This window comes from Hypanus sabinus, chromosome 12 (genome assembly GCF_030144855.1).
Source record: "Hypanus sabinus isolate sHypSab1 chromosome 12, sHypSab1.hap1, whole genome shotgun sequence".
NCBI lineage: Eukaryota > Metazoa > Chordata > Chondrichthyes > Myliobatiformes > Dasyatidae > Hypanus > Hypanus sabinus.
In genome coordinates this window covers 95982027-96007301 of record NC_082717.1, presented here as the reverse complement: position 1 = coordinate 96007301, position 25275 = coordinate 95982027, and the positions used below count along the sequence as shown (strand labels likewise).

Sequence of the window (25275 nt, the reverse complement as noted above, 5' to 3'; positions counted from 1 at the left end):
TTTTGTGATTTTATGAAAAAAACGGATTCAATTTTTTTTGGATACAAATTTACATTCAGTTGAGGATAAAATTGTATTATGGGAAGTGATGAAAGCATATTTAAGGGGTCAGATTATAAGTTATACATCTAAAAGTAAGAAAGAATACATGGCAGAAATAGATCAACTGGAAAAAGATATAAAGTTAGAAAAAGAATCTCAAAAGATATATGACAGAAGAAAAACGAAGACAACATGTTAATAAAAAATTACAATATAATACACTCCAGACATATCGTACAGAAAAAGTAATTATGAGAACTAAACAGAAATATTATGAATTAGGTGAAAGATCACATAAGATTCTTGCTTGGCAGCTGAAAACAGAACAGGCTTCTGAAACAATAAATGCAATTAGAACAAGTGCAAATAAGGTTACTTATAAACCTTTAGAAATTAATGTAACTTTTAAAAAGTTTTATACTGAACTATATCAATCAGAATTACAAAATAAGATTGCTGAGATAGATAATTTTTTATCACAAATAATCCTTCCAAAATTAAATTTGGAAGAACACAAAGGATTAGATATGCCCTTTACATTAAAAGAGGTTGAAGAAGCTTTAGGATCACTTCAGAGTAATAAATCCCCAGGAAAAGATGGTTTTCCTCCTAAATTTTATAAAAAAATTTAAAGATTAATTCCTCCTTTTATGGAATTAATATATCAAGTGGAAAGAATGCATAAACTCCCACAATCTTTTTTAACAGCGATCATAACTGTATTGCCAAAAAAAGATAGAGATCCTTTAAAACCAACATCATATAGGCCTATTTCTTTGTTGAATACAGATTATAAAATAATAGCAAAAATTTTATCTAATAGAATATCTAAATATTTACCAAAATTAATACATATGGATCAAACAGGTTTTATTAAAAACAGACAATCAATGGATAATATAACTTGGTTATTTAGTATAATTCATTCGGCACAAAAAAGAGAGGAAATGAGTGTGGCAGTTGCTTTGGATGCAGAAAAAGCATCTGATAGATTGGAATGGGATTTTTTATTTAAGGTATTGGAAAAATATGAGTTAGAAAAATCTTTGATACAATGGATTAAAACCTTAAATACTAATCCTCAAGCTAAAGTAGTTACAAATGGTCAGATTTCAACACCATTTTGCTTAACGAGGTCAACTACACAAGGCTGCCCATTATCACCTGCTTTATTTGTATTGGCAATAGAACCATTAGCTGAATTAATTAGAACAGATTCAGACATTGGGGGCTTTAGAGTTAATCAAGAAGAATATAAGATTAATTTATTTGCTGATGATGTTTTGATTTATTTAACAAACCCATTGTAATCTTTGCAAAGACTATTTTTTAGATTGGAAGAAAATGGGAAAGTATCAGGGTATAAAGTAAATTGGGATAAAAGTGAAATTTTACCCCTTACCAAAGGAAATTATAATCAAAGTCGATTAGTAACTCAATTTCGATGGTCAATAAATGGGATAAAATCTTTAGGTATTAGAGTTGATAATGATGTAAAAAATTTATATGAACAAAATTATTTGCCATTATTAAAAAAAATAAAAGAGGATCTTGATAAATGTGTGTTACCAATAACATTAATAGGTAGAGTTAATGCTGTAAAAATTAATATATTTCCTAGATTGCAATATTTATTCCAAACTTTACCAATACAATTACCTCAGAAGTTTTTTCAAGAACTGAATAAATATGTAAGGAAATTTCTTTGGAAAGGAAAGATGTCAAGAATATCATTGGAAAAATTGACATGTAAATTTGATTTAGGAGGGTTACAACTTCCAAATTTTAAGAATTATTATAAAGCAAATCAACTTAGATTTATTGCGTCTTTTTTTGATGAAGAAAAACCGGCATGGCTTAGAATAGAATTAGATAAGATAGGAGAAAACATACCAGAAGATTTTATATATAAATGGGAATCCAAATGGATATGGGAAAAAAAAGAATCTCCTATATTAAGACACTTGATTGATTTATGGAATAAGGTAAATATGGACGATGAGATAAAGAAATCTTTATTAGCAAAAAGAACTTTAATTCAAAATAGGCTTATTCCTTTTACAATGGATAATAAACTTTTACATAATTGGTTCCAAAAGGGGATTAAATATATAAGTGATTGTTTTGAAGGAGGTATATTGATGTCGTTTGATCAATTAAAAAATAAATATAAAATATTAAACAACACTCTTTTCTGTTATTTTCAATTAAAGGCTTATTCACGAGAAAAGCTGGGTTCACGAGAAAAGCAATGTTGATGCCAAAACCTAGTGAAATAGAAATATTAATTCAAAAAGGAAAAATTTAGAAAATTACATCCTGTATGTACAATTTGATTCAAAAACAGACAATTAAATCAGGAATTCATAAATCAAGACAAAAATGGGAATCTGATTTGAATATTAAAATTGATGGAAAAAGCTGGTCAAGATTATGTTCTGATAGTATGATAAATACAATAAATGTTCGACATATTAGTACAATATAATTTTTTACATCAATTATATATAACACCACAGAAAATAAATAGATTAAATTCAAATATGTCTGACCAATGTTTTCGATGCAATCAAGAAATTGGTACTTTTTTACATTCTACTTGGTCTTGTTTTAAAATTCAATCATTTTGGATAAATTTAAGACTTTTATTGGAACAAATTACTGGAGTACAACTCCCACATAGTCCAATATTATTTTTATTAGGAGACATTGAAGGGACAATACCGAAACTTAAATTGAATAAGTATCAGAAAAAATTTATAAAAATTGCATTGGCAGTAGCCAAAAAAGTTATCGCAGTTACTTGGAAATCTGATTTATATTTAACTATGGATCGTTGGAATAATGAAATATATAGTTGTATTCCACTTGAAAAAATTACAAAATCTAAGAAATGAATATGATATATTTTTGAAAATTTGGCTCCCATACCTACAAAAGATAGGATTAAATACATAGGTCCTTTGAAGATAAAATTATAAACTCCATGGAGCATGCGGGGATCCTCCGATATCCAGGCAATCTTTCTCTTCTTTCTTATTTTTTCTTTCTTTAGATAAGGGTTTAAGGGGGGGAGGGTTAAGGGGAGGGGGGAGGGTTAATACCATTTTTTCTCTTTCTTACTATTTTATCATTGTAATTTTCTAAAAATTTAATAAATATATTTAAAAAAAAGAAAAAAAATTAGGGGTGGTCAAAGGTTACAGGGGGAAGAAGAATGGGGTTGAAATGGTCGATTTATTATCCCAATATTCCATAGGTTTCAATAAGATACCTCTTCATTCTTCTAAACTTTAGCATGCATAGGCCCACAGCTGTCAAATGTTCCTCATATGTTAACACTTTCATTCCTGGAATTATTTTTACTTAAGCCCATTTTGCCTGCCCATGTTTCGAGCAGCATTGAAGTGTCCTCCATTGGAATTATTCTAGCAAATGTACTATCCCCGTGAGAAGCATAATAAATCAGCCTTGATGGAATGACAAGCAGTTTTAATGAGCTGAATGGCCTCATTCTCCTACGCTGAATGGCCTCTGCTCCTACGCATTATGGTCTTAGGTCTATACATGATTACTATCCCCATCTTCATTGTGATACCCACCAAACACATTATGCCATTACCTTCTCCATTTCACAGCGATATCAAACATGTCCTTCCATTGCATCAATCTGGTTTTGCCACCAACACGGATTTTTGAATTTGCCCACGTTCGCTGTACAACCTGCATAATTTCTAATGTTGCAAGTCCCATAGCTGCAAACATATAACAAAAAGTTACAACTGATTTCAACAAATGTTCTACAACAAATATTTAAAACACATGTTCTGGTGGAGTTTATTTTTTTGCCTTTCCTCTAGATCTTTCTGCACTGCACATATAACATCTGAAAAACTAACGTTGACAACTCTTCGAGAAGGATCTTCAGAGTAAAACAAACACTGTAAATTTTCCTTAACATTTTCTTTATCCAAGGCATAAAACAGCAACTCAGCTTTATTATGTATGTGCAGAGCAACAGCAACAAAGTAGTAGTATGATAAAACATTTTTACTGAGTCATGTTAGTAACTGTACACACTGGACAACTTACAGTGTGAGAGCTGATTAAGCCCAGCAGAGGCTTATTTTCTGTATGGATTTCGAACAGATGTCCAATCATAATGGCTAGAGCTTCTCAGTTGAGCCGCGACATCATCATTGAAGCAAAAGGCAATAGCCATTTCTGTTCTGCCTCACTCAATGCAAGAGTGAGCTCCCACATTAAGTTGCCCAGCGTGGACTGATACTAACATGACTCAGTCAGAAGATTAATTCATACTACTCCATTTTCATTTCTACTCCATGCATACAAAACAAGCTTGAGATCAGAAGAAAAGAAAACACAGATTTATACTGTTAATTTGTTCCAAGGCTCTTCACAGGAATATTATCAGTCATAACTTGACACCAGGAATTATTAAGATGAAAATAAGACATTGTCCTGGAGGTCAAGCAAGTATTGTCTTGGTGAGTGGAGAATCAGAGTCTTTTTAATTGAGGAGGGTGGAGGGTTGGGATTTTGGAGCTCAGGGCAAGTCCACAATGCAGGAGGAGATAAGGAATAACAAAAATCTCATGAGGTTTGTACAGCTGGTTATAGAGTTAAAGAGAGGCAAGACCAGAGGAAGATTTTAAAGAGGAACAAGGATGGGATATTTTTAAATTGGAATATTCCTCATCTGGTCATCAGGGCTTCACTGAACATGAGGGATATGAAGAGCAGAATTTAAAATGAGCTTAATAGAAGGAGAGGAGAAGGACAGAGCCCAGCCAGGAGAGTTGTGGAATAGTCAAATAGCAAAATATGTGGCCATCTTGGAGACAGATTAAGCACAAACAAGGATTCTATGCAATTATTGGAAAATTTTTAGTTACCTTTTCATTGTGTTTTGTCAACAGCCAAGCAAGTACACCATTTCTGCTTAGGCTTACATTCAGAATGCAAATAGGAAATTACATAGAAAGGTATAATTAGTGTAGCACCTCATGGAATCAATGTGATCACTATTTACAAAGGGTCATCAGTGATTCCACAGCAATAAAGCTTGTAAAAGCAATGGCCAGGCCCTGGTAAGAAAATAAATGCAATGGCAAAATCCAGTAGCATAAAGAGAAACAAGAATTAGCTTTACTTTTAAAAGTAAGAAACAAAAGAAGAAAATACATAAATCAACAATAACAGGTATTGAAGCCAAAGTCAAAATGTGTCTATTTCGAACATTTACTGAAAGGTAAACTGTACTTGTGCTAATGGAAGGTCAGATTGCAATGAACTGTTGTGAGACATGGATCCACACCTGCAGAAGTTTCAATCACAAACAGGGTCACTGTGATGCCAAGAAAGATGAAAAAAAAAACTGCAGACATTGAAACATGAATTAGCCAGCTAGTAATAGACACAACTGATTCATGATCCTGATACATGTACACGCACGTACATCAATCACTACCTTTTTAACCAACATGTCCAGAGACAGAAGAAACATCAAGTGGTTGGCCATTTCAGTTAGAGGTACTGAAGTCTGAAAACTCTAAACATCTGGATGAACTAGAAATCTAAGCATCTTTTTAAAGTAGAATTCCAAAACCAAATACATTGTGATAAGATCATCTTAAAGTAGTAAACCTGACATCATAATTTTACAAGCGTCTCTTCATTAACAGAAGCAGAACCAAGGGCCACAAAGGAAAATTATGGCATATTCAAAATAACACAAAATTTTCCAGTGTTTTCCATCTCACCTCTATGTACCCTTTTGTTTGGAAGAAACCCTGGTGTAGCATATTGCATAAGTGAACCCAAGCGGTCCGCAGTGCAAATTAGTTCTTGGACCTCTTCACTGTAGCTTTCAAACTTCTGAGGTAGAACATCCCTGTGAAAAACATTAACATTTTACTAACAAGGGCAACTGATATAGTGGATTCCATTTAATTGTGTCATTAGTTAATGGAGACACACAAAACATAGGAGCAGAATTAGGCCATTCAGCCCATCGAGTCTGTTCCACAACTCCATCATTGCTGATCCCAGATCCCACTCAACCCCATGCACCTGCCTTTTCGCCATATCCTTTGATGACCTGACCAATCAGTAAACTATCAACTTCCACCTTAAATATTACCCATGGACTTGGTGTCCACCACAGTCTGTGACAGAGCATTCCACAGATTCACTACTTTTTGGCTAAAAAAAAATTCCTCCTTACCTCTGATATAAAAGATTGCTCCTCAACTTTCAGGATGTGCCCTCTAGTACTGGATACCCCCACCATAGGAAACATCCTCTTCACATCAACCTTATCTAGTCCTTTCAACATTCAATAGGTTTCAATGAGATAGCCACACATTCTAAATTGCAATGAGTACAAGTCCAAAGCTACCAAATGTTCCTCACATGTTAACCCCATTCACTCCTGGGATCATCTCATGAACCTCCTCTAGATTCTCTCTGACCACACATCTTTTCTGAGATATGGGGCCCCAAACAGTTGACAGTACTCCAAGTGCAGCCTGACTAGTGTCTTATAAAGCCTCAGCAATATCTCCTTGCTTTTATATTCTATTCCCCTTGAGTAGAATATAAAAGTTCTTAATCTATGTTTTTCTGTTTTATTGAATCCACAGCTCCGGTTGAAGATATCAGACATGCCCAATTAAAAGCCTGGCAAAAGAAACAACACAGTCAACTGATCAACAATCTTACAAAACAGTATTTTTGTTGAATAAACTCACTTTATATGAGGTTGCAATCCTGGTTGTTCTTCATAGCCTTCAATAAGGAAGGGGAGGTTCTTAGCCCAGTGATCCTTGAAATTACCAGGAAGATCAACGTCTATATTGTACTCAGTCACCGGCAGATCAAGATGCGCATGTAAGTAACGCGAATACTCTGCAAAAAGTTAGGCAAATTAAAGCTTACATAAGCATACCCAGTCATTTTAAATGATGCCTAAAACCCCTAAAAGATTCCAACCTATTCAAGCTACTATAACGCAGTCACTCTGACCATTAGAATACACATTATGTTATCAAAGGCTATTCTAAAGGTTTCATGTTACTACTTTACAAAACACTGGTTAGACCAGACTTGGGATATGTCCACACTACACTGGATAAATCCATAACCGAAGCTTTTTCTCTTCGTTTTTACCCTCCGTCCACACTAAAACAGCGTTCTCGTCCCCTGAAACCAGAGATTTCCAGAAACGCTGTCCGGGGTGTGTAATTTTGAAAACACTGCTTGGGCAGATCAGTATGGACGGGGTAACCGGAGAAATCTGAAAACACTGTCAGACGGCAGCGTGCCATTTCATTGTTTTCCTGAACGCAAACCCCACACAATCTAACAATTTCAGAAGAGACGGCAACTAGAGTGAAGCCAGAAAAATTAGAAATGTACTCACCAAATACTTTGACCCATAACTTACTGAATAAATAAGCATACTCACTTTGCCCTGTTTTCTGTCCTTGCTTGTATGAAGGTGGTTTACCTATTTATGCAAGTACTTCTCTGACAACAGATGTGTAACAACCTAATGTAACTTTGTATGGAAATACAAGAGAATACTGATGCAGACATGTTTTACACATTTAACAAGGTGCTTTATTAATGCAACAGAGTTAGTCAGTTTTTCAGTGTTCATCGTCAGCCGGTTCATATTGTCCGTGAACTCCCTGTCGGTTGCCTCCATAGTTCTCCTGCGCGACAGCCAATAGCTGTCCGTCATTTTAAGTTTTTCTAGTCTGTAACTGCACAAATGCGCACTTTCACAGTGAGATTCAACACCAAACATGTCACTTGTTTTTGGTAGATGTGTCCTGCGCATGCGCAGTAGGAGGAGATTCGCCAAAATATCCATTTCAATATGGACACAGATAATTTTAAAAACGCCCAGTGTGGGTGCAGCCTTAGAGTAGCGTGCAGTCTGGATGAAATTGCACTTGGGGGAATGTAGAGGAGATTCACTAGCATACAGCCTAGACTGGAGGACTTTAGTTGCAGGGAGAGATTGGATAGGTAGTGTTTGTTTTCCTTGAAGCAAAGGAGACTTGTGTTGATGTGATACATGGTATATAAAATTATAAGGGGTATAGATATGGCAGGAAGAATATTAAAGTCACGGTAGGGTTGCTAAGAACAAGAAGTGAGAAGAAGCTGTTTGTAAAAGAGGTGGGATGGAGCAGTCTTGTTTGAAATACAAAATCAGTAATATATGGAGATTGCTACCAGATGAGGTGGTGGAGTCAGATACAATCACCACGGTTGAGAGATAGGCAAAGAATTGAAGTGTATAGTGTGGAGGTAAGAGTTGTGTACATGAACAAGGACATGGAGTGGCTTGAATAGACCTCTGTGCTACACAACTTGATGAGCCAGAAATACATATTAGATTATTTGAAGAGCACCAGTGAGGTGGCAAACACATCACTGGGAAATGCTAAAGTTCCAGTGCAGAGAGACATCCAACTGAGATTCTATAATTCCACCAATGAATAAGATGAGTGGTTTACATACTGGCCACAAAAATGTGAGTTTATTACAGTTGGTGTTTTTGTTTAATGGATGGAGCTGCAAAACTCACAGACAGCCAATCAACACAATATGCTGCCACATCTGCAGCACTGGCAGAGGCTGCCACCTTTCATGTCATTGGAAGATTTGATGCATGAGGGACAAAATGAAGCAGGAACAGCACTGGCCATTTTATGCTTTAAGCAGTAAAAATAACAGCCTGATAGCTAACCAAGTATTTTTTCCCCTAATCATCCAGGCTCTATTGGGGTTGGGGTGTGGGGGGGCTACGAGAAGGTTAAAATGAAACCCAGCACATCAGGAAGAAAAATTATCCAAATGAATTCCTAACACTTAAGATTATTAGGCAATAAGTATTATTATTCATAGAGAAAAACTACAGGAGAGCAAATAAATGAAAAATCAATGTAAGAAGGATATAGGTATTCAGCAAGACCAAAATCATAATTTTTTTTTAGTGTGTCGCACCAGACAGTCAGCCATTCTTATCTGGTGCATGATGTCAGGATTGGTCTCCTTTCGGATTAACTGGGGTCATGGTTTCTGGTTCGACCCTTCTTTTTAAACGAGGCCAAGTGGCTAGCTTGACACTCAACCCAGCACAGATGGAAAGCACACTCGGAGTTGGCCCAACTTGGATTCGAATTCGAGAGCCTTCGCTCCAGAGTCCACTGTGCCACCAGCCAGCCAAAAAAATCAGAATGAAGTTGTCTGTTTATATTGAACTACATCCATCCATAAGCTGGTGACAGATTGTCCCAAACCCAAGCAAACAGAGGGAATATTTGGAAAATCAAGTACTATATAAATGTTCACAATGCTGAAAACAATCATCCTTCCATATAAAACCAGCTGCATTAGGAGCTTATGGATAAGAATGAAGTTTGTGGCATTTCAGAACTTAAACAGAATTATTCAATTACTGCTATCTCTGTATAATTAAAATAGTTTCAACAATTTGTATTAGAAAGTATATTTGCATTAAAGTACGAAAAAATATAACAAAGCAACACACACAAAATGCCGAAGGACTTCAGCAGGCCAGGCAGGAAACATTGATTGTACTCTTTTCCATAAATGCTGCCTGGCCTGCTGAGTTCCTCCAGCATTTTGTGTGTGTTACTCAGATTTGCAGCATCTGTAGATTTTCTTGTTTGTGAAAAATATAACAGAGGTGTTATAACAAATCCCAATGCTACAGTAAGTATGCTAACTTTAAGTAAGTATGCTAACTAATGCTAAAAATAAGTAAATACCAAAGCCAAGTTTAAAGTTATTTGCTTAAATCAATATAGAACAGAATGCAATATCTGTATATTTTTCAAAGCATGCCCTGTGAAATGCCAAAAGTTCACTTGGAAAAATAAACCTTTAAAATAGCCAGATAAACACTTACTTTAATAACCATCTTTACATCAGGAGCACCAGATTTAAAACATGATACACAGCATCTCACCTCTGAGGTACTTCACTTTGAGATATTCAGGACTCGCTTTCTGACCAGGGAGTGGGTCATTTAACATCACTTTCGTCTGAGCTTTAATTCCTTCATAAAACTGACCCATTGCAACATGACCCAGGCCCCTCATGTACTGGCAAACTTCATTATATGGCTCCAACTGCAGGCAACCCTATATTTAAAACAAAAGAAACCAAACTCAGGTGAGGTAATTTTTTCAGCTTTGATATTTTGGTGGCACAGAAAATCAAGGTAGAATGAATGGATCACAAATGAGCTCAACTACTGAACAGACATTTAACACTGCAACTTAATTTTCTGATAACTGTAACTGAATTTGGAATGTAGCATCACTTGAAGCCCAGGATGGGCCAAGTGCTGGAGGATAGTTTTAATATGAGTGCCCAATGGTCAACAGGCACTCATGAAAGGTCTGTTTCAATCCTGTATACTGAGAGATTTGACATTCAAAGGTTTTCATTGTTCATTTAAATTAACAGCCCTTGAAGAGAAGATTGGTTGTCATGACCTGAGAGCCAACAAATGATCTATCCGGGTTTATCAGCCTTTCTGACTCCCAGCCCATAGGCTTGTGGATTATGGTCTTCACTTGACTGTCCAACATTTAGGCAGTGAGTTTGACCCTGATATCATTCATGTTATTATTCCTCCCTCAACTCTGTTCTGGAAAGTGCTGTAGGACGATTAATACAAAAAAATCACGCCATCTTATGTTTCTTTCTCCAGGTAGGTTCTTTTTCTATCAATCATTCCAGTTAGACCCCACCTCCTCTATCTATTAATTCCCCCCACCTCACTGCACTGCATAACACCTTAAAACATTTTTTAAATGCTGTTTACATAATAAATACTTGCTGGTATTTATTGGCAAATTTCATTCTATATCTGTACTTTAACCTCCAACTTTATTGTTACATAATTCTTTATAAATAATTGAATGTGTTGTTCTTTTTGTTGCATGCCACACTTTGATCAACACAGCACAGCAATTCCCAATACATGTAAAAGTATATGGCAAATACAGATAATCCTTCATCTTTGATCTGATCCTTTCACCAATGAGTGTAAATTTGTATTTCCGAGTCACTGATCTCTTTGTTACAGAACTAGGTCACCACCTGGTCTAAACCTCACAATTTAAAATTAATCCAACTCTACCTTCTTTGTTTGAAAAGAAACAAATCCCAGTTTGGTCAGCTTCTCCTCCCAGCTACAATCCTCAATCCCCTGCAATATCCTTTTAAATCTTACTGTCTTTAATAGTGACCAGAACTATACAAAGTACTCTGCCTGTGACCCAACCAGTTCCAACTGTCTAAGTTTTAACATGACCTTCCTACTTGTGATGTATACCAACAAGATATACTTAAAATTTCTGAACTACCTCATCTACCTGCTCTCCTTCAGTGATCTTTGGATGTGCACTTCAAGATTTATCCATTTATCCTTAGAATTTTCCTGAGATCCTAACCTTTATTGTGAATTATCTTGCTTAATTTCCCCTGTTACTTCTCAATTCCCCACACTGAACGTTGACCACTAACTCACTGTGCCTATAGGCAATTCACTTTGCTAGTTGCCCTTGGCCCACTCGCCTAAAGAATCAGTGATGTCATAATTTATCATATACCTGGATAAAATCCCTGCATGCTCCATTAAATGCATTGTGGACATTACCTTTTCTTATTTCCATATTCCAATTTAGACAAATAATTCTTCTATTCCCTCACTATTTAGAAAAGAACATTTTAGAAAAGGAACGATGTCTGTGTCGACCATGATGCCAAATTAAACCAATCCTTTCTGCTTGCACATGGTCCGTTGTCTTACTTTCCCCATTCATGTTCCCATGTGGAAGTCTCTTGAATATTGCTATCTTATCTGCTTCTACCACCAGCCATAGAACTGTATTCCATTCTCCATGTAAAAAAAACTTGTTCTACATATCTCCCTTAAACTTCCCCCCTATCAGCTAAAAGCCATACCCTCTATCATTTGATATTTCTACCCTGACGGAAAAAAATGACCCTGGCTCTCTATCCTATGCTTCCTATAATTTCAGAAACTTCTATCAGGTCGCCCTTAGTCTCCTGGACTCCCAGAGAAAACAACCCAAGTTTGTCTAATCTCTCACTGTTGCATTACATGCCCTCTAATCCAGCGGGGATCCTGGTGAACTCTTTCCAAAGCCTTCTCAGTGGAGTAAGATGAAATTGGGAGAAAGATTTTTTTAAAAAAGCATAAATTATACAAATATCTTGTACCTTAAAGTCTTTTAGTGCCTCCTGAATACTACCATGATGGTAAAGCATCATTCCCCTCAATTGAAGAGACTGAATGTGGTTTTGATTTAGCATTAAGGCCTTCTGGAAATTTTCCATTGCTGCTTCAAAATTACCCAATTCTCTATGGAAAAAATACATATCACAGCAGAACTCAGCAGATTTTCCAGAAGATAAAATATCATATAAATATAAAAAAGGATCTTCATATCTTCATCACTCAAAATAATGAAATTATAAGATAAACTACATTTTCTTTGTGTGAATTTCCCAAAATTAATCATTCATATATTAAACCTAACCCACTGTAATCTTCAGTGTGTTGTGACTTCACTTTTGATATTTACTAATAAAAATCAACTGAAATTTAATTTGTTATTGCCCCAGCCCCCATGTTAAAAATAAACCAACCTGTAGGCTTGCCCTAGACTTCTATATGCATCTGTAAAATCTGTTTTTAGTTCAAGGGCATCTTTGAATGCATCAATTGCTTCCTAAAAGGTAGAAAAGTTTAAATAATTAATGAAGCACAATGTGGTAAGATACTAGTTAGTATTGCTGTGTTAAATATGAACTCTGTCCACTCCCTGTCATTGTTCATCTCAGTTACACGAAGCTGCGGAGAGTATTGTGCCCCAAAAGTTGCCAGTAAGGCATCTTCAAGTGCAGTTGGTAGTGTAAATTCAAGGAAAGAACTCATATGCTTGGTAAGCCACACAAGATCAGACAAAATTTCAAAGACCTGTAAAGCAGCAGAACAGATGAGCATCTTCTCATATCTAGGTGACAAGACTTCATTGCTAAGTGGTTATTAATAAACTTTTTGTTCACTCCTGGAACAGGTTTCACATGGAATTGATTTATCAAATGTGTGTAGAAGGGGGATTTCCACAAAAAGTTAAAATAGTAAAATTGCAGTTCCCATATCAAGTCAAGCAAAATTTATTGTCATTTAACTATATACATACGTAACTCATTTAACCATATAATGCATATTGAAATGAGACAACTTTTCTTTGAGCCAGGATGTAAAACACAGTACACATAACACATGAAACTTATGAAGGTAAGGATAAAATCTACAGATGAATCATACATTAATAAAAACTAAAGTGTATTAATATTAAATATTGGAAGGTATGGAACAGATTAACCAGTGACACTGAATACAAAAACGCAAACACTAGGAAGTCTGCAGATGCTGAAAATTCAAGCAACACACACAAAATGCTGGTGCAACGCAGCAGGCCAGGTAGTATCTACAGGAAGAAGCACAGTCAATGTTTCGGATCAAGACCCTTCATTAGGATTAATGGAAAAAAGAGATAGAAATGATTTGAAAGTGAGAGGGGGAGGGGGAGACCCGAAATGATAGAAGACAAGAGGGGGAGGGATGAAGCCTAGAACTGGGAAGTTGATTGTCAAAAGGGATACAAGGCTGGAGAAGGGAGAGTATCTGAGGACAGAAGGCCTTGGAAGAAAGAACGGGGGAGGAGAGCACCAGAGGAAGATGGAGAACAGGTAAGGAGTTATTGTGAGAGGGAAAGAGAGAGAGAAAAAAATTATTAAAAATTAAAAATCAGGGATGGGGTAAGAAGGGGAGGAAGAGCATTAACGGAAGTTAGAGAAATCAATGTTCATGCCATCAGGTTGGAGGCTACTCAGATGGAATATAAGGTGTTGTTCCTCCAACCTGAGTGTGGCTTCGTCTCGACAGTAGAGGAGACCTTGGATTGACATATTGGAATGGGACGTGGAACTAAAATATGTGGCCACTGGGGGATCCTGCTTCCTGTGGTGGACGGAGTGTGGGCGTTCAGCAAAACAGTCTCCCAATCTTCCTCTGGTGCTCCCCTCCCCCTTTCTTTCTTCCAAGGCCTTCCATCCTACGATACACTCCCTTCTCCAGCCTTGTATCCCTTTTGCCAATCAACTTCCCAGCTCTAGGCTTCATCCCTCTCCCTCTTGTCTTCTCCTATCATTTCGGGTTTCTCCCCCCCCCCCCCCTCAAATCTCTTACTATTTCTTTTTTCCGTTAGTCCTGACGAAGGGTCTCCACCCAAAACGTTGACTGTACTTCTTCCTATAGATGCTGCCTGGCCTGTTGCGTTCCACCAGCATTTCGTGTGTGACACTTCAAATATGATGCTGCCTGGAGTTCAGAAGCCTAATGGTCTAGGGGAAAGAGCTGTTTCTCATTTTGAACGTTCTGAACCTTCAGCAGGAACGGGGAAAAAAAGTATGAGGTTTTTCATTGCAGAATGAAGGAGATGTCCTCCTTTATCAAAGAAAGGGACTTCCCTTGCTTCACTATCAGCTCTGCCTTTAACGCATCTCTTCCATGTCACACGTCTGTTCTCACCCCATCCCGCTGCTACCCTTGCTTCCCTGTGCTGCTCTTAAACCTTTTCCTTTTTTCCATGGCCTCTGTCCTCTCCTATTACATTCCCCCTTCTCCAGCCCTGTATCTCTTTCACCAATCAACTTCCTAGCTCTTTACTTCACCCCTCTACCTCCCAGTTTCATGATCACCTTGTCTTTCTCCCTCCCCTCCCCCACATTTTAAATCTACTCAGCTTATTTTCTCCAGCCTTGCTGAAGGGTCCCGACCCGAAACATCGACTGTACTCTTTTCTATAGATGCTGCCTGGCCTGCTGAGTTCCTCCAGCATGTGTGTGTGTTGCTTCAATTTCAAGCATCTGCAGATTTTCTCTTGTTTGTGAGAATGCTGGATGGATGGGTGGGATCGTTAATAATACTAAGGGCCCTGTGTACCCAGTGCTCCTGATAAATGTCCCTGAGGGATGGTAAGGGAGACCCCTGTGATCCTCTCAGCTGTTCTTACAGTCCTTTGTAGGGTCTTCTGGTTTGATGCTCCCATACCAGATGGAGATGCAACTTGTCAGGATGCTCTCAATGGTGCTCCTGTAAAAAAGTGAAAGGTGGGAGTCTTGCTTGCCTCAATCTTCTTAGGAAGTGGAGGCACTGCTGTGCCTTCTTGTTCAGGGAGAGGATATTAAGGTGAGGTAATCCGTGATGTGAACTCCCAGGAACTTGATGCACTTAACTCTTTACAAAGCAGCCATGTATTCACAGAGAGGGATGGATTGTCTGTAGCTTCCTGAAGTCCACATTATTTCCTTTGTCTTCTCCACATTCAGGCTCAGGTTGTTCTTCTCATATCAATCCATCAGCCACTCCACTTCCTCTCTATACTCCATCTCGTTGTCATTCTTGATATGTCATCGCAAACTTGACGATGTGGTTTGAACTGAATCCTGCGATATAGTCATACATCAGCAATGTGAACAGCAGCAGGCTGAGCACACAGCCTTGAGAGTGGCAGTGCTCAGCATAATGGGACAAGAGATGTTGCTGCCGATACAGACAGACTATTAGGAAATGCAGTATCCAATTGCAGAGGGAGGTGTATCTAGGTGCATATGAATTCAAAGTCAATTACAGGCATTGGTTTGTTAGAATAACCGTTACGACAGCCAGGAGCAGTTTGTGGCAGGTCATGACTATGGCTGGTTCATGCTGTGTGTTTGGGTTTGGAACACAAATTGGAATAGTCGTTGCTGACTAAGCTCTATAGTGTTTGCCTAGGAGTTTGGCAATTGGTTCTGTTGAGATGCTGAAATACTTTGACTGCCAACATCTGAAGTGAATGCCGTAGTTTTTTTCTTTCTCGCTCACTTCAAAAACGACACGAGTCAAGCTGGAAGCAGTGACCTTGAAGTCAGGACCGAAAGAAAAATTTCTGAAAAAAAACTTACTGCAAAAACTTTGGCACTAGAATTGACAGTGTTTGTGGGTCCACAATAAAATTGCTAAGAAGATTAAAGATTTAATACCGTTAAGCAGAAGTTTCCTGGTACAAGAAGAGCAAGATGTTTTGAGTGAGTGTGGCCTTTTTTTGGGTGATTCAAAAAATCTTCATGAAGATGCTGCTAAGCAACATGTTGCCTTCAGTGCCCATCTCAGAGCAAGATAAACAAACTGAAAGCTATGCAAATATTGACATGATTATTAATACAGTCACAGCAGAAGCTGAACAATGGTTGAAACAAGCATCTGATGTTGAAAGTCAAATTGCTGGAGGAAATGGAAATATTTATAAAACCACAAAGCATGCTGCGGCTGGCTACATACAAAACTGAAGATTTTAAGGATGACATACAGCCTGAAGACAGTATGAATAACGTACGTGCAGCAGGTTCTATTGCTAGCTGATACATCCTTGACAAGCATTAAACTGGAGGCTAATTTATCCGTATTGTTCGCATGGCAAAAAATTGTGAAACAAACATGCATTGGAAGAACAAGAGCTTTGAAGAAGGAAGAAGCAACTTAAGTTGCAGGAAGAAATTGCAGCATAGATGACCAAAGTTGAAGCACTAAAGTCATCAAATGCTGTGGGGGTTTGACATGCTCCAGCAAAACAGTACTATGGTGCGATGGTACTATGTTGACATGGCACAGAAAAACAACAACATACTCGATGTCAATGTGGATATATTCGTTCATCAAAGTCGATGAACCACAATTTTGGACCCCAAGAGGTAGTTCAGGATATTCACTCTCAGCCTACACCAAGGGGGTACTCTGAATCTATGTCATATCCAATAGCACAAGGCACTTCTGAGGACATTAATTTACAGTATGGGCACACTCATGTTTCAGATGATAGAAGTCTGCATAGTGCACAGGATGTCATAAGGACACAAAAGGAAATTACAAGCTAAATGAAGCACCAATAACACATTGCATCTCTGCCTAAAAGAGAAATTCAAATCTTTGATAGCAATCCATTGCAATATCATTCATTTAAGAGGGCTTTCAAGAAAAGCACTGAAGGCAAGGCTAACGATTATGACGACCATCTCTATTTTCTTGAACAGTTCACTGGAGGTTATCAAAAAGAGCTTGTCAAAAGTTTTTAGCAAGCCAATCTGGGGTAAGGATATCTAAAGGCCAAAACTTTACTACAGGAACATTTTGGTGATGAGCACAAAATTGCTGCAGCCTATATGGAAAAGACTTTTTCTTAGCCATATATCAAAGTAGAAGACGTGAATGCTCTTCAAGACTACAAGTCTTTTTCTTAGAGACTGTTGCAGTGCAACAGGAGATGTTTGGTACATGGAAGAGCTGGACAGGCCTACCTTCTCTAGTTTGTTGTAATGAATTTGCCTTGAATTCTTAGAGATAAGTCAGGACAAATGTGCCTAAAGTATTGAAGCCATTGCACGTGATTTGCAGTGTTAATGATGGACACTATGCAATCAGAACAATGCCGGGTTGGTTGTTGAAAGGAGACCATGGTGGTGGAAGAGGTTACTTTCGGTCAGAGCGGACAGTTGAACAAGATTGGATGAGTTTTGGCATAAATGCAGCTAAGAGGAACAACCTGGTTTGTGAAGAGAAGATCACAATCCAGGATAAATCACTTACCAGAAAGAGGCCATTTGTGTAAATGTTAAGATTTCATGTCTCCTGTGTTTTGGTAGTATGTGGTTGTAATTATAGTATAATAATTAGGGGGCTGAAATGTAGAAGCCATGCATCTGTTTTCTGTCTGCTATGTATTGTGCTGTGTGTTTATTATGAGTATTACAGTAACTAGTCACTAGTAAGGGACTAAGTTATGTATTCGTGCATTGTTCTTGGCAATTCAGTTTGGTGCTGGAGACAGATGTCATATCTTTTGTTGTTGCTTAAAGTACCCTTATTTACGCTTAGTTGCATATCTTCAAGATTGAATGTTTTGTCGATTGCTAATGAAGGACAGAAAACAATTCTTCAAATTTTGGAACATCATTCTTGAAGTGATTGGAGGGCATAAGATCCAAATATAACAATCCATGGGGGAAGGGGCGCTTGCCAGCTCCAAGTTGAAATGCCAAGAACAAAGCAGGAATACGTAACTTATTCCCTTTGCTTTTACCACGCCCCCCCCACTCATGTGACTAGATACCATAATACACAGAATAAAGGTGCAATACAGACAAAAAAACAGGATGCATGGCTCCTACATTGACCGCAATTGAATCCAGCACTAAAACATTAAGGAGAAAACAGAACAATTCTATTAGGATAGATAGCTCTTCCATCTCCAAAGACTATCTCTATTCTCATAGAAGAAAATGACGCAACCAGCTTGCTGCTCCTACTGCTGAGGCCTTGAAGCCCATGAAAACTTCGCCAATTCCAAATTTATGCATTTTAAATTTTAATTTAAATTAACTTATCAGAAGATAATTCTAAAATCATCCCTCCAAAGGATTTATCAGGCATCTGAAATAGGCAGTCCTGCTACAAAATTCGTATCTTTATGTAATACCTCACCTTCAGCATACCCCTGTGATAGAAAGTTAGACCTTTATAGAGCATTGCAATTGGCTGGTATTTCTTCATTTCTAAGGACATCTGGAAATCGTCATGTGCTGCCGCATAATCCTGGTGATAAATCACATAGAAATCAAAAGCCTACTGAGAACATTGTAAAAATAAAGCAGTATTTCTATTTATTTGTAACAGATATAACTACTTTGTCAACTTTATTTCATGAATGTTCAGATTCAGATTCATTTATTTATCAAATACCACAGCAGTCAGGTCTCTGGCTCAGAAGGGAAGGGTGGAAGAAGAGGTCACAGGGGATTCGTTGGTTAGGGGAAAAGAAAGGAAGTTCTGTGGACGATTTTTGGATGGTATGTTGTGTGCGTTCCCTCCCCCCCAAGATACCAGGGTCAGAGACATCGCAGATCAAGTCCACAGTATTCTTAAATGGGAGGGTGAGCAGACAGAAGTTGTGTCCATGTTGGTACCAATGATATTGGTAGGAGGGTTGCAGAGGTCCTGGAAAGTGAGTTCAGGGAGTTAGGTGGTAAGTTAAAGGACAGGGGCTCCAGGGCTGTGATTTCAGGATTTCTACCCGTGCCACATGAGTGAGGCCAGAAATATGAAGATCATACAGTTTAACATGGGGCTAAGGAGACGGTGCAGGAGGAAGGGATTCAGATTTTTGGATCATTGGGCTCTCTTCCAGGGAAGGTGGGAGCTGTACAGAAGGGATGACTTGCACCTGAACTGAAGGGGAACTAATGTCCTATCAGGAAGGTTTGCTAGTGCTGCATTGGGGGGTGGGGGGAGGGGTACAGCTTTAAACTAGAGTTACAGTGGGATGGGGAAAAAGAGAACAAGAGTGCCACAACAGACAGTGGAGTGGTTGTGGAGAAAGACATTGTTAAGCCTCAATACGAAGTCCGGAATCAAAAGGTTGAGCATGATGAGACTAATATTTCGAACTGCATATATTTCAATGCGAGTATTGTAGGGAAGGAGGATGAGCTGAGGGAATGAATCAGCACATAAATTTTATGACATTTTAGCAATTAGTAAGACTTGGTTGCAGTAGGAGAAGAACTAGCAGCTCAACGATATTCTGGGGTTCTGTTGTTTTAGACATGATAGAGCAGGAAGGATTAAAGTGGGAAAGGTAGCAATACTAGTCAGGGACAATGCTACAACAGTGCTGAGTCAGGACAGACTGGAGAACTCATCTAGCTAGACTTCATGAGTAGAACTGAGGAATAAGAAAGGAATGACAACATAAATGAGATTATTTTATAGGCCATAAGACAAAGGAGCAGAAGTCGGCCATTTGGCCCATCGAGTTTGCTCCACCATTTCATCATGAACTGATCCAATCTCCCCTTTATTCCCATTCCCCTGCCTTCTCAACATAACCTTTGATGCTCTGACTACTCAGATAGCCTTCAATCTCTGCCTTAAATACACTCAGTGATTTAGCCTCCACTGCCGCCCGTGGCAACAAATTCCATAGATTCATCACCCTCTGGCTAAAAAATTTTTTTCGCATCTCTGTTCTGAATGGGTGCCCTGCAATCCTCAAGTCATGTCCTCTCGTACTAGACTCCCCCACCATGGGAAACAACTTTGCCACATCCACTCTGTCCATGCCTTTCAACATTTAATATGTTTCTATGAGGTCCTTCCTCATTTTTCTAAACTCCAAGGAGTACAGTCCAAGAGCGGTCAAACGTTCCCCACATGTTAACCCTCTCATTCCCAGAATCATTCTAGTGAATCTTCTCTGAACCCTCTTCAATGTCAGCACATCCTTTCTAAAATAAGGAGCCCAAAACTGCACACAGTATTCCAAATGAGGTCTTACCAGTGCCTTATAGAGGCTCAACATCACATCCCTGCTCCTATACTCTACTAATCTAGAAATGAATGCCAATAGCCTTCTTCACCACCGACTCAACCTGGAAGTTTACCTTAAGGGTATCCTGCACGAGGACTCCCAAGTCCCGTTGCATCTCAGAACTTTGAATTCTCTCCCTATTTAAATAATAGTCTGCCCGTTTATTTCTTCTACCAAAGTGCATGACCGTACACTTTCCGACATTGTAATTCATTTGCCACTTCTTTGCCCATTCCCCCAATCTATCCAAGACTCTGTGCAGACTCACTGTTTCCTCAGCACTACCGGACCCTCCACCTATCTTTGTATCATCAGCAAACTTAGCCACAAGGCCATCTATTCCATAATCCAAATTGTTGATATACAACGTAAATAGAAGCAGCCCCAACACGGATCCCTGTGGAACACCACTGGTAACAGGCAGCCATTCAGAATGGGATCCCTTTATTCCCACTCTCTGTTTCCTGCCAATCAACCAACACTCTATCCACATACGTAACTTTCCCGTAATTCCATAGGCTCTTATCTTGTTTAGCAGTCTCATGAGAGGCACAACAGACCAGCCAACAGTCTGGGGGATTTAGACAAGCAAATTTGTAAATCGATTACAGACTGTTGCAAGAAACATAAAGTTGTGATAGAAAGTGATGTTAACTTTCCACATGTTGACTAGGACTCCCATACTGATGTGAAAGGTGAAAGAGTTTGTCAAAAGTGCTCAGGAAAGTTTTCTTATTCAGTATATAATAGTCCCAACTAGAACAGTACAATACTAGATTCCTATTGAATGCAACACAAACAAAATGGTGGAGGAACTCAGCCAGCCAGGTAACATCTATGGAAAAAAGCACAGTTGACATTTTAGGATACTACCGAAAGGTTTTGGCTGGAAATGTCAACTGTGCTTTTTTCCATAGATGTTACCTGGCCGGCTGAGTTCCTCTACCATTTTGTGTGTGTTGCCCAGATTTTCAGCATCTGTAGATTTTCTCTTGTTTTCTATTGAAAGATGGCTTTTTAGAGCAGCTTGTGGTTGAGCACACTAGCAGCAGAGCTAATAAGACTCGATGTTTCAACCCCTATGATAAGTTGGCACTCTCAATGCTGGCTGTGGGCTTGGAGTGGTGGCAAGGGAGGTAGGTACCTTATTGGGGTCATCAGGTGGGCACCCTACTTCTTTGACATTTCGTTGATAAGCCCACAACGTCTCCAGAGGGCACAATCCCAGATACACCCCCCTCAGTTCTATACCCTCCTGTCTTCATCTTGCAGCCCAGTTGTTGTCTTTTAATCCAAATCCTGCTTTCTTCTGCTGCATTTGACAAAGACTTCATTGCTTGTTGGAGTGAGTAACCCCTCACCCCATCTTCTTCAATAGACTGGTCGTAAATGCATCAGTCTAAACAACACTAATAATTTACAGTCATTATCCTTATCCAGAATTCCGCATCCACGAATTCAATCAACCGCGAATCGCGAAAACCTAGAAGTGCTCTTCCAGCACTTGTTGTTTGAGCATGTACAGACTTTTTTTCCCATCATTATTCCCTAAACAATGCAGTACACCAACTATGTTACATAGCATTTACATTGTATTAGGTATTATAAGTAATCTAGAGATGATTTTAAGTATACGGAAGGATGTGTATGGGTTATCATGGATCTGCATCGAAAAAAATCGGAAGTTCTCTTATTAAGTAAGTCGGAACAGGTACATCCGGCATTATTAAGCATCAGTTAGTCAAACGTTTGTCTTAGTATATATTATATATTTTACCTTTCTATGCATAGAAAACACTTAAGAACGTATGTTTCAGCACCGGGCTCGGGAACCGTTCCCAAGTGCGAGCCAATGACAGATCGCTTTTGAGTGCGCTCTCCATCTGTGGCGGGTTGATGTGGAGGATCAAAAACTCAAAACCCCAAAACCCAATAACTAAACCACAGCGTTGCTTAGTAATAATTGTAGCTTTCATCGGGGCAGGACCTTTCTTACTTTATCCTTTATAATTGTTCCGATCGTTGACCGACATAGCTTAATGCTTTTCCAATGACCTATGGCGTTTTACCTCTTTCCAATCGCTTTATCATTTCCACTTTATTTTCCAATTGTGATCGTGATTATTTTCGTGAACAGAAACACTGCGAATTCAGAGCTCTGGCACCGGGTCCTAATGTCCACCACACTGAAACAGGTCTGGGGTTCCGCTGGGTCCTAAGATCCACCGCATTGAGACAGGTTGAATAAGGGACTTGAGCATCTGCGAATTTTGGTATCCATGAGGGGTCCCGGAACCAATCCCTCGCGGATAAGGAGGACTGACTGTACTCACTATTCTGATAACTTATCAGTTGCTAAATGGGGTAACTAAATAACAAGCACTTGTCATTATTTAACAAGTATCAACTGCAATTAATTATTTTACAGGTGTTTAAAATAGACTGTTCCAGTATTGCCTTCAAAGTTTAGAAACCATTTCTTTTAGTTTCTGGGGATAATCCACCAATATTAACAATGAACAGCCTGCTTGGACCTCTCCTGAGGGCTCAACGGTGCTACCTGGTATCCCAGATACACCCCATTTAGTTCCATACCCTCCTGTCTTCATCTTGCAGCCCAATTGTTATTTTTCCTTTTAATCCAAATCCAATTACTGCTTTCTTCTGCTGCATTTGACAAAGACTTGATTGCTTGTTGGAATGAGTAACCCCTCACCCCCATCTTCTTCAAAAGACTGGTCGTAGATGGAGCCACGAATCTACCCACTTCTACAGGGAAAATTTTGGTCTTCCAGCCATTCTGGGCAGCTTCAGTTGCCAGTTCAGAGTTCTTGGTCTTTTTCCTCTCATAAGCTTCTTCAACACCATCTTTCCATGCTACTGTCAATTCTACAACATATGCCAGCTTGGCTGTTATGGACCACAGGTTCATGTCTGGCTGGAGTGTTGTAGCCACAATGTCTGGGGAAAACACAAGCTTTTTTCCCCAAGTCCATGTCCAGTTTCTAATCCCTAGCAACCTGCAGAATGCTTACTTCTTTTGATGTTAAATGGTGCTTTGGAGGTTGGCCCGCTGGTACAAATCGTGTGATGTGAACATTTCTTGCCGATGTTTATGGGAGCATTTGTGGTAATTTGCCTCTGTTCCAAGATTGATGCCAGCTGACTGAGAACTTGGTTATGCCGCCAAGTGTACTGCCCCTGGCTGAGGCTCGTGGTGCATACTGTTAAAATGTGCCTCAGTGATCCAGGTGCTTGACAAAGAGAGCAAGTGGGGTCTTCTCCCCACCACTGGTTCAGGTTCTGGGGTGTGAGTAGGAGGTCATAAGTGGCTCTGATGACAAAACTTAGCCAAGACCCCTCCAAGTCCTAGATGTCATGCCAGCTGAGTTTCCTCTTTTCCAGGTTCTCCCAATTAGTCAATTGGCCCTCACTTATTCTGTATTGGGTCTGTGTAATACTGGAATTGATTAGAGAGCTCAAAGTAAAAGAACCCTTCAGGGCAAGTGATCACAATATGGTAGAATTCACCCTGTAATTTGAGAGGGAGAAGCTGAAGTCAGATATATCATGACTACAGTGAAGTAAAGGGAATTACAGAGGCATGAGAAAGCAGCTGGCAAAAGTTGATTAGAAAGGGACAGGAGCAGGGATGACGGCAGAACAGGAATGGCTGGAATTTTGAAAGCAATTCTAAAGGCACAGGATAGATACATCAGAAAGAAGTAGCTTTTAAAGCTAGGATGGCACAACCGCGGCTAATAGGGAATTCAAAGCTGACACTAAATGCCAAAGAGAAGGCATTTAATAGAGCAAAAATTAGTGGGAAGTTAGAGGATTGGGAAACTTTAAAAAACCAACAGAAGGCAACTTAAAAGTCATAAATCGAAGCAAGAGGCAGAGAGGGAAGAGGTAAAAGAAGCTTGGAGAAAAGCTGTTTTTTTAACTGATCGGAGCAGAGGTTAGATTGCGCAAGCACGTGACGTAGCGCGCCAAAGGTTTAAAAGAAAGACCACCATTTACAGCAGCCATTGTCGGAGTGGACTGAGGCAGAGTGGGATGGCTTTGGCTCAATCAGGTTTTGGCGAGAACAGGCAGAGGCGAGGTTGAACAGGGCACGACTGTGCAAGCGCGTGAAAGTCGGTTTCTGAGATCAGCGGGGGAATTTAAAAAGCAAGCAGAGGTTGAGTACGAGCTTCACTCCAGGTGAGGTAAGGCCGGGTAAGCTCCTTTAATTAATCTAATTAGCTTAGGAGTAGGTAATGGAGGCAGCAGTTAGGGCAGTTGAGTGCTCCAGTTGCAGTATGTGGGAAGTCAGGGCGAGCACAGCTGTCCCTGATGACTACACCCGCAAAAGGTGCATCCAGCTGCAGTTCCTGACAAACCGTGTTAGGGAGCTGGAGCTGGATGAACTTCAGATCATTCAGGAGGCAGAGGCTGAAATAGACAAGAATTTCAGGGAGATAGTCACCTCTACGAGTCAAGAGACAGGTAGTTGGGTGACTGTCAGGAGAGGGAAGGGGAATAGACAGGAAGAGCAGAGCATCCCTGTGGCGTTTCCCATCAACAATAAGTATACCATTTTGGATACTGTTGGTGGGGACAATCTACCAGGGACAAGTTGCATCTCTGGCACCGAGACTGGACCCCCAGCTCAGAA

At 39.1% G+C, this 25275-nt stretch overlaps 1 protein-coding gene across 3 annotated transcripts in view; it reads right to left on the bottom strand.

Moving 5' to 3' along the window:
- Positions 1–25275, bottom strand: part of ttc13 (tetratricopeptide repeat domain 13) — a 106433-nt gene that overhangs the window by 35901 nt on the left and 45257 nt on the right. For all 3 annotated transcript variants that reach the window (XR_009515193.1, XM_059986496.1, XM_059986497.1), the window contains exons 8-14: positions 18731–18841; positions 12790–12872; positions 12361–12502; positions 10073–10247; positions 6816–6972; positions 5826–5956; positions 3665–3797 (exon numbers count right to left, since the gene is read on the bottom strand). Coding sequence is in view for 2 of the 3 variants with exons in the window: in XM_059986496.1 (XP_059842479.1) it covers positions 3665–3797; positions 5826–5956; positions 6816–6972; positions 10073–10247; positions 12361–12502; positions 12790–12872; positions 18731–18841 (932 nt within the window). In the remaining variant the exon portion in view is untranslated. The remainder of the gene's footprint in view (positions 1–3664; positions 3798–5825; positions 5957–6815; positions 6973–10072; positions 10248–12360; positions 12503–12789; positions 12873–18730; positions 18842–25275) is intronic.